Source organism: Populus euphratica, unplaced genomic scaffold, assembly GCF_000495115.2.
Source record: "Populus euphratica unplaced genomic scaffold, PopEup_1.0 scaffold616.1, whole genome shotgun sequence".
NCBI lineage: Eukaryota > Viridiplantae > Streptophyta > Magnoliopsida > Malpighiales > Salicaceae > Populus > Populus euphratica.
Genome location: NW_011500490.1, coordinates 90,304 through 100,819, shown reverse-complemented (window position 1 = coordinate 100,819; position 10,516 = coordinate 90,304). Strand labels below are relative to the sequence as shown.

General features: G+C 29.5%; 1 protein-coding gene across 2 annotated transcripts in view; it reads right to left on the bottom strand.

Moving 5' to 3' along the window:
• Window positions 1-3,832, bottom strand: part of LOC105114992 (serine/threonine-protein phosphatase 6 regulatory subunit 3-like) — a 9,107-nt gene extending 5,275 nt beyond the window's left edge. The window contains exons 1-10 of one of the 2 annotated variants that reach the window (XM_011011753.1): window positions 3,461-3,832; window positions 2,620-2,723; window positions 2,378-2,464; window positions 2,203-2,278; window positions 2,029-2,103; window positions 1,873-1,926; window positions 862-921; window positions 648-764; window positions 358-452; window positions 42-250 (exon numbers count right to left, since the gene is read on the bottom strand). In XM_011011753.1, coding sequence (XP_011010055.1) covers window positions 42-250; window positions 358-452; window positions 648-764; window positions 862-921; window positions 1,873-1,926; window positions 2,029-2,103; window positions 2,203-2,278; window positions 2,378-2,464; window positions 2,620-2,723; window positions 3,461-3,499 — 916 coding nt within the window. In that variant the 5' untranslated portion in view covers window positions 3,500-3,832. The remainder of the gene's footprint in view (window positions 1-41; window positions 251-357; window positions 453-647; window positions 765-861; window positions 922-1,872; window positions 1,927-2,028; window positions 2,104-2,202; window positions 2,279-2,377; window positions 2,465-2,619; window positions 2,724-3,460) is intronic. The other variant, XM_011011752.1, reaches the window with a different exon arrangement.
• Window positions 3,833-10,516: the final 6,684 nt, after the last annotated feature.

The window sequence follows — 10,516 nt, the reverse complement described above, 5'->3', positions numbered from 1 at the left end:
TTTTTTTTGGTTGGGGAGGGGGGCCATAGAAATCCACTCACCAAGTTTAGGTAACAGTGCACTAATAGTCTCTGGATTTACAGGGATTGGAGACTCGTACATATGTTGGCTTCGGAAAGAATGCATCAAGGGAGAAGCCATTGCCGATCTTTTTGGATCCAGTATAGAGATACAAACAGAAAGTGAATTGACAAGACCAGATTTTGAATGTGAATCTTCCAATGCATGACCAAATATCCTTTCCACAAAACTGCATATGCATAAAACATCAAAGCCAAAAATAAATTAAAACATAAACAGGGAGGGGAAATCACTTAAATAGTACTAAAAATTTAAAGAATAAAAAATCTCGCAAACCTTGGACTAGAGAGTTTAGTAGCCAAGGCTGATGGAGCATTTCGAGTTATTGCACATAATGTTTCTGCTGCGTTAGCATTAACTTCAGGAGGATTCTGATCCACATGAAAAAAAAATTCAGATGATTCAATTGTACATCCATTGTAAAGAACCTCTAGCTAATCATTTCAAATTCTTATTTCATTTTCTGTTATCTTTCCAAGCCAAAACTTATTAACCTTGTGTCAACAGACCTTTTCTAATACATATTTTAAAAGGAGATGTTATCTTGACAAAAATGCAGAACTTACAGAAGGACTCAATTTGTCCACAATCATTTCTAGCAAATTGCTATCAGCCAACCATTGCATCACATCAGTAAAATTAGGATAAACGTGGTCATCAGCTCCTACCAGGCGGACGAGAACCTACATGAAGCAATCAATATCCAAAATCAACCAATTGCATTACAAGCAAGAGCTTATTAAAATAAAAAAGCAGGACGGCAGTAAGAATCTCAATTACCTCCATGATGGATGTTATTCCAATTAAATCAACAAGTTGGCGGAAAACATCTTGATGGGCCTGTAAGAAATCAACTAATGAATGTTTTCTTTCACAGACTAATAGCAATAGTCACATCCTCTAAGAAAAAAGTGCAAAAGTGAAATACAAAAGCATTGCAATGTTTCACAGATTGGTCTCTGAGCAAATCATATGCTTTGCTTAATTGTTCATCAACTTCCTGAGATGTATATAAAGCAAATTGCAGAGAATAGGAGTTTTTACATGTTAAATAGTGGAAAACTAATTAGGAGGGAGGATATTCATGCAGTGTGCAAACTTTGGATACAAGCAGATTTACAATTTTTCATGTCACTTTTATGAATTCCTGAGATTCTCTTAAAAGCTCTCCTAGCTTCTTTTGGTTGTCTTCAATTTTAACTCCTTGAAACTGCAATTGTTAGTATCTTTCCACTTGCTTGGTTTGGTATGGAAGATAAAGCCACATCCAAGTGTCGGTAGAAGAGTCAAAAATGGATTTCACAGATGCACCCTGGTTTGGTATGGAAGATAAAGCCACATCCAAGTGTCGGTAGAAGAGTCAAAAATGGATTTCACAGATGCACCCTGGTTTGGTATGGAAGATAAAGCCACATCCAAGTGTCGGTAGAAGAGTCAAAAATGGATTTCACAGATGCACCCTTGTCAAGTTGTGTCAGCATGGGTACTTTGGGATGAAATGCCAAGCAACAGATAGCAACACTAATATGAGAAGTCTAGGGTGTTATTTATGCATAACATTGTGTATTCCCATATCTTATATTTCTTCAGTAAATTCTACACCATCAAATGCTATGAAAATCTAACCACAGCAATATACAAGTACATACCAGCTCATGACCCATAATAAATATTCATATGATGGGAGTTGAAAAACACAACTTTCCTTGATTGAAACAAAACATTCTTTACAATTAAGTAAAGTAAAACTTGTGGCAAACCATAGCATAGATATAGTTAGAATACACTCACTTGGACATAGTTCATAAGTGGAACTGTCTTGCGTAACATAAGGCAAACAACAACCTAAAATACAAAGCAAGAGGCATCAATCAAGTGATCCTAGACAAACAAAATATTAAAGATACAACTTCTCATGAAAATTGGATACAGATTCTAAAAGCATACTTTGCTGAAATACCCAGCAAGCAAGGCACTATGAGTCCGATTTGGTTCCAAGAACGAGAAGAGTAAGTTCATCAACTGAAGTAGCATGAAAGTAAAGATAACCATCAGTAAAAGAGCATTTCTCGCAACAAGCTCCAGATTAAAACAAAGTGCAATGAAAAAAATGAAACCTACCTCCTCTTCCTCCACTAAAGTTTTAAGAATAACATCAATTTCACATGTAAATATCTCACAAGCAATGAAGGGGAACCTGGAAAACAAAAGCAATTTGTCAGAGACAAGAAACAAAAGTTCACCTAAGAAACATCTCAGCAAGAGAAAACATTTTTCTCTAGTAAGAGTGACATACTTGAAGGTTCGTTTGCTTTCAGCATCCTCTGAAGGTTCCTCGATAATGTATCTGAGCAACTGCTCCACTTGGGCTCTATCTCGCAGACTGCATACAATAAATTATGGTAAGCATCCACCAGGATCAACTTTATGTTATGTTCCCAAACAGTTCAAAGACCATAAACCATGCATGATAGAGAATGGCCTTGTGCAGAAATCAGAGCATTTCAGCATGGATTGTAAAAACAGGGAAAAAATTACAAATTAATGAGTCGGGTGTTTAAGGCTTTGCATTCTTGGATTATTTCTTCTTCATCCAGAAGCTCTTCCAACGTGAAATTTTCTTTGTCTAATACAGACTCCACCTACAAAAGCAATAGCAGGTTGACATCAGTCAACTAGAAAGAAGATGAGCAAATATTATTGCAGCATTTAAACATATTTGCTTATTAGAAAAATATTACCGAGCACACAGAAACTAATATCATTAGCAAAACTTCTATTGAAATCTAGTAATTCATCGAATTAACGTGTTCCGGAGAGTAATAAGCCTGGTAAGAATTTTTAACAAGGCTGCCCTCCCATTCAAAATTCAAAGCCAAATATAGTAATGATATAGTAAAACTTAAAAAAAAAAATCAATATCATTTCTTTAGTTTCCAAAGAATCCGCCTCGCACCCATTGTATGTCAATTAAATTAATTGTCAATAGACCCAATACCATTAAAAAAAACCATTTATTTATTAATTAATTCTTCTAATAAATGTGACAAACAAATAAGGTTCAAATGCAAACCCAACACATTCTAAGCTGCATATATATTAAAACACCTACATTTCCCTACAATTTTTTATGCACGGAGTCACTGATTAATAAATAAATGACAGAGAATCACACAAATCTACACTATGAAAAACAACATCCATCTCAACTCAATCAGTCCAAACCGAGTCCCAATTAAAACAATAAAATAATCCATTTCAATTGAGAATTCACATATTCCTAGGGTTTATAGATCCAATTAACAGCTATTGCAAAGCTCTAAATCCACCAATTGTTACAAACCCTAGATAAAATTTGGGATGATAAGAAAGAACTTACAGGAGAAGAGGTAGAGAGAGTGGTGAGCTTCCAGAACATGCTTAATAGAGTGGAAACAAAATTAACAGACGTAAAAGGCTAAAGAGACGTTGTAGATCTGTTAACCCTAAAGAGAGCAGCAAAATCTAGGTTTTGAAACACAAGATTCGATAAGAGATGGAGGGAGATTGAGACGAGGAAAACCCTAATGTTCGATCAAAAAATGGCCAGATCGTGGAGATCGAGAGAGAAAGCCCAAGAATCGCAAGAGTAGCTGCGAGCGAGCGAGTTTATTTATTTATTATTACTATTTCTTTTTTCTTTTTTTCTTTTGAGAGAGAGGGTGTGGGAGGAGGGATTCGACGGGTGAGGCAGAAAAGTACAAAAGAGGAACTCCGGATTTCACAAAACCAAACTTCATGATGTTATTATGCTATGCATGTGCATTGCATTCCATGCATGTGGGGGCATCGGCTAGATCAGACAAATCATCATATAAACATGGGTATAATTATAAAAATTATTTACGAATCCCACGCAGATATACAATATAAATACAGATGTTTATATAAAAATATTTTTATTTAAAAATAAATTAATAATTTTAAAAAATATATATTTTTATTATAAACGTATAAAAAACACGCATAAGAACACTAATTTAAAGCTTTTTGAGATGAAAAGAATTTTAAAAATAATTCATGAATTATTCTATAAATTATTTGGAGAAGCTGTGTACAATTCCCAAATAATTGATGAAATGGGATGGATTTTGCATGTGTGGGTTTTGATGTGTATGATATCAGATGGGTATACATGATGACTGATGATACAATTTTGGGTAAACTTCAGAAAGGTCCCTGCTTTACGTAGCTAATCTAGATTAAGTCCTCGGCCAATTTTTTATCTCAATTGTATACCAAAACAAAGTTTTAGCAATTTCTAATCAAATTCTTGGTTGAATTGGACATGAAATCTTATAGAAATGACAAGCTTTTCTTAGGAAACTTAAATATTTCTTTTAGAAGTCTGTGAAGTGTTCAGACGGACCACTTGAGTGGGGATTTTTTACTATTTTAGGGATAATTGAAATGAAAGAAAACTATTGGGACTAATTTAGACAAGGTGAATGATTAGGGACTTTACAGAGATGTGCCCAAGAATGCTTGCACATCCTGGCATAGACGTCACGTGCTGCCTTTGAGTGAGCTTGAAAGGTTGTTAGAATTTATGAGTTTGAAATATTTATGGATTATTACGGAAAATCTATTTTTTAAAGTTTTTTTATTTAAGAATATATTAAAATAATATTTTTTATTTTTAAAATTTTATTTTTAATAAAAATAAAAAATAAAATTTTTAGAATATAAAAACCACGAGCTATAAATAAATTTCTTTAGATTCAGCTTTAATAATTTTTGAAGATTGAGATTTTTTTATTGTTAACTTATGCCTGATAAGAGAGGATTTATTGATTTTTCTCATAATATATTTTTTTTACTTAATTTAAATAATAAATTTCATGAGAAAGAATTTATTTTTGCTTAACTCTCTTATATTTCTAAAACAACATGATTGGTATTGTTCCTAATTTTCCTAATGATTCTTACATTGCTATTAGTCATTGATGTTTATATTTTTAATGTTATATTGTGATTGCATATATACATGATTGATTACAATTTTACACAATTATTTACAAATTAATTTTACATTTCATTACTTTTAATATCTTTTCAGCATGGCATTTTTATTCTTTATTAAATTAATTAGATCTACATATATAAAAGAGTTTTTCTTAATATGCAGTTTTTCTTAATATGCTCCCTTGAACACAATTTCATTCTACATAATTATTTCTCAAGTATATATTTATGGATTTTTCATTATATCATTTGTCATGATCCAATTTTAAACTCACTTGTTATTAATTTAATTTTAAAGGGAGTTTAAATTAAAATATTAAAAGTCAATTTTAATTAAACATGATATTTATTAATTTATAAAAATAAAGGATTATAGTGTATGTTTGTTTTCTTGGTATTTGATTGAATCAAACTATCATAATATATTCAATAATCCTTTTTAATTTATAGGTGTTAAGGATTATAGTGTATGTTTGTTTTCCTAGTATTCGATTGAATCAAATTATCATAATATATTCAATAATCCCTTTTAATTTATAGGTACATACGCCTCTATTATTCTAAGGTGTTCCAACATTGCAAGGTTCCTATAGCTCGAACAAACTATCATAATATATTCAACTAATTCTTTTCAATTTATAGATACATGCGTCTTTATTATTTTAAAATGTTTCAACATTGCAAAGTTAAAACAGCTCCTCTATTTTATTCTGACTATTTGGATCCAGTCTAATATATTTTAAAAGGTTTATTTTAGACTTTGAATGATTTTAATTTGTTGTTGTGATTATTAGTTGTTTATTTAATGATGAACTTGGATGAGTGTATGAGAAGATTATGTAGTTTGATTAGAAAAGTGATATTATGTGTATGGGTTTGATGCATGACTTTTCTTAGAATAAGTTAGAATAAAAAGATTAAAAAAGTGATAACATCAAAAAAAAAATTATTATTAGGTTTTTTTTAAACTTGCATTATGGCCAAGCATTTTTTTTTAAAGACTAAAAATATCTTACTTGAATGATTTAGTATTTTATAAAATATCATATTTCACATTAAAAGAAAAAATAAGATGGAACATTTTATGTTAGCATATTTTCAAAAATAGATATTGCATGCATATTTGGGCTTAATAAAGTTCTTTAAACTCATTAAAAATTTGGTCTAAATTAAAATACATGTTAGGCCTATACTCCAAAAAAAATCCCTTGTTCTAAAAAGTAAAAAAAAAAAAAAGATATTAATAATGACATTAATTTTTGCTCATGATAATTCTCATTTGATAAATCATAAGATTTTTTTTTTAATGAATGGCCAAAACCTATTTTTGTTATCCATATGGGTTCAATGCCATTTTAAAACCTAATAAAAAAATATTTTGTTATTGTAAACCCTGACCAAGAATCTTTTTTAAGTTGATGCGTTGTAAAAAAATAAAATAAATTAAATTGGGAAATGAAATGGCAAAGCTAAAATTTTAGGGAGTTAAAATTAATTGAGACATGAAATTGAATGGAATTAAAAGATTTAGTGACATTAAATTAATGAAAGAAAAGACACGGGGATGAAGTGAAATTACTAAAAAAAAAAACACATGGACCATTAATATAATAAGCGAGAAGTTATATATATAAATAAGTGAATAGTGTTCTCCCAACACCATTCCTACCCGATGATAAAGTGAAAAAGAGAAAAATTATGAAGATAACCTCGCAAACTCACCATTGAAACTAAGAAGAAGGCTAGATTATAAGGTTTACGAGTGTTAAGAGAAGGATTAAACAAGAAAAATTCTAAGGATTTTCTATTTGGAATGGATGGTTTTGGAAGAAAAAAGGGGAAAAAAAAGTGTTTTCCAAGCTTTTATTCCATCTTTTTTCTTTGTGATAGGAGATAAGAAACTCTTTAAGGTGATTATGTGGAATAATTTTACATGATGTGTGGAATTGTAAATGTTAGTGTATATGCTTACGATTTTTGCATGTTAGGATATTTGAATTACTGTAGTTATGGATGGATCATGTTATTGTGTGTATATAAACAATGGGTAAAATTCCAATTATATGAATTCAATCCTTACCATTTTAGGATTTTAATTAGATGTATGGAAATAATGTGTGTGATTAATTGATGGAAGTTACCAAGGTGTTCTGTATAATATGTTAATATAAATGTTTATTGATTTGATATTGTGGAAATGTTATGGACATTGAAACAAAACAAAAAAAAAAACAATTCACCTTTTTACTTATGAGGGGTTTTGGCAAAAAAAAAAGGAAGCATTTATTGATTTTGATGTTAGTCTACATGAATGTATTTGGATTATAAATGAGTAATTAAGGTGTAAATTATAGAAGATTTTAAAAAAATCCGGTATTATCTTTAACCATGTTTCAGCCAAATCAAAGAAAGAAAAGGGAGGCATTAATTGATTTTTATGTTATGTTACATGAATGGAATGAATGGACTTGTATTGGAAATGAATAATTAAAGGGTAAATCATGGAAGATTTAAGAAAAAAAATTATGTTTAAGGAAAAAGCTTTATTAAGTTTTATCATAAAGGATTGGGATATGAGTTTTTATTGTAAACACATTCTTGAAATTTATTTTGAAAATTATGATAATTAAAAGCAATGTCATTTTTTTTTAATATACTAGAGGTTCAGGATACTACTTAGCAGTAAGGAGTACTAGTCGGGCACCATAATAGATAGGTGTTTGGCACCTTGGCTTTGTAAATTATTTTATTACTAAAATTCTTTATTGTGTTTTTCTTTAAATGTATTTTGGATTATTTGGTTTGTTGATAAGAAATTATTAAATAAATTAGATCTCTGGTTAATGGGAGTAATATCATGTTGAATGTACTAATTAGAAAAATAAATCCTTGTATAATGAAATTATTGCCCTATCAAATGGGCTAATAAAAAAAATAGATACTTGAAAAATGTGACCATTACCCTTTTGAATGGATTAATAAAGGAAACTAAGTCCCTAATTGATGAGACCATTACTCTATTGAATAGGCTAATGAAGAAATTTAATATCTGATTAGTGAGACTAGTGTCTTGATTAATAGACTAATGGAGAAATTGGATCATTAGTTAATAAAATTGGTGTTTTGATTAATAAAGAAATCAATTAACTTAGTAATGAATTTGATATTCATCTTAAACTGAAAATAACATGGATAGGTCCATTTGCTTTCATAGTTATAATTGAATTATTGATTAACAAATCATTGAGTTAGATGATTGAAGTTATTCTATTGTTAATTATATTTTCAAGTACAATGCAACATTATATTGAGTAATAGACTTTTTTCTTTGTATCTTTTGCATAATCAAAATTATGTAATGAATAATCTAATAGTTTGCTTTATGATAATACTTACATTGATCTTCTATCTCAAAGTTCTTATCAACTTTTTCTTCTTCTTTTTTTTCTTCTATTACTACTACTACTATTACTATTACTACTATTATTATTATTACTATTACTATTACTACTATCATTGTTGTTGTTATTGTTGTTGTTATTTATAATTTATACAATTAATCTCCCTATGGTTCGACCCCAATCTTGCCAGATTATTTATTACTTCGACACTTCTACACTTAGAAGAAGATATTAATTTTTTATTTGTGTCAAACATACCCTTCAAATGTATGTTATCATCAGCCTTCTTAAAACTATAAGTTGTTCGACCATAAATATCATAGCTTGCAATAAAGGCTCATCGTTGTATGCTCAAAGTTCTTCTCAATAAATTCTCCTCAGTGTTTATTTTACTTTTTTTAGTTATGTAATTAGATTAATTAGAAATTTTATCTTCATTATATGTTATATACTAATTTAGAACCTAATATAAATGTGCATTCTAAAATGTATTGGAATTATTTTGTTCTCAGTTAAAACATAAAACCACTTCATTCATCATGTTCCATGTAATAGGTATATGATTAAAATAAATAAATAATAAAAGCTTTGACTTTGATGGTAAGTTCTAATAGGAATATAATAGGAATATGAAGGTCTCAAATGATGGGACAATTGTTGTGTGTTGTAATCATTGGTGATTGGATCAATTATTGGAGTTTATTGGAGTGAAAATGGTTATTAAAAATACTGGGTTGTAGTAAATATAGAGGAAACTCAGTTAAAATTTTAGTAGATTTAGTGATGAATGAAATGACATGATCATTTAGATGAATAAAAACAAATACACCACCTTTTTACAACTAACAAAGTTGAAATAAAATAGAACTTATATTTAAATATTGAGAATGTTAAAATTATTTACTTTTAATATTTGGGTATATGGACTCATAATGAGTCAATATTTGGATATTAGGGGGAATAACCTTTACCAAAATTTCCTTAAAGAAATATAACGTGGTTAATGATAAAACTAAATTCCCTAAAATATTCTCCAATTAAGAGTATTTTTAATGCAATATTCCATAACACTAGGCTTAGGAATATATAAGGTAACATAGGACATACAAACCTTCTTGAGACACCCTTTATGGACCTTCTATAGGATTTGAGCTAGATTCTATAAACATAATATAAGCTTGTTGATATATTCATAGAAATAACTTGAGATGTGATCTGAAATGAACACCTTAGAGTTGTTAACTCACTAGACAATTAGGAGTGGAAAAAACTAACCAGGCTTTTAAAATGGATAAGTGTTGAACTTTTGACCAAGGTTTAACTCATCAAAGCAAACTCATCTTTACCTAATAGATAGACCACTAGTAGTTTAAGTATAATTAGACCTAAGTAACTTGGGAGAAGATATGCAATACAACCTATCCCATTTAGAATATTTAAAGGGTGATAGTATCTTTGTATAAGCATAACTATATCTTCCCACATATTTCTGAAGACAAGTTGGGGTTCTAAATGTCCATAATATTACATGATGAAAATTTTTTTTGTAAGATTAAACCTTTTCCCCCTCTCACACATAAAACAAAATCCTTTCCTCTAGATTTGAGGTAAAAGGGTGGGTCACTATGATGTGCAGCATCAATATTGAATGATGAAATTAAATAATAATCAATTAGAAATAAATTATCTAAAAAACAACTTAAGTCAACTAGAGTTAACCTACCAAACTCATAACTCGGATCATAAGACTGAGAAAACCCTATATAAAGTTAATCAACATAAATTAAAAATTTGCCTACTTCACAATAAACTAAGTGTTGAATGATGAAATTAAAAAGAAAAATCAATTAAAAACATAATACTAAAAATGACTAACGTTAACCCGCCGAGTGATATGACTAAAGAGTTAATGTCTTCTTTCAAGTGTAGGTGTGTCAAAGTAATAAATAATTTGGCAAGATTGGGGTCGAACCACATAGAGGTTAACTATATAATAATGATGATGATGATGAGTTAAAAAGAACTTTGAG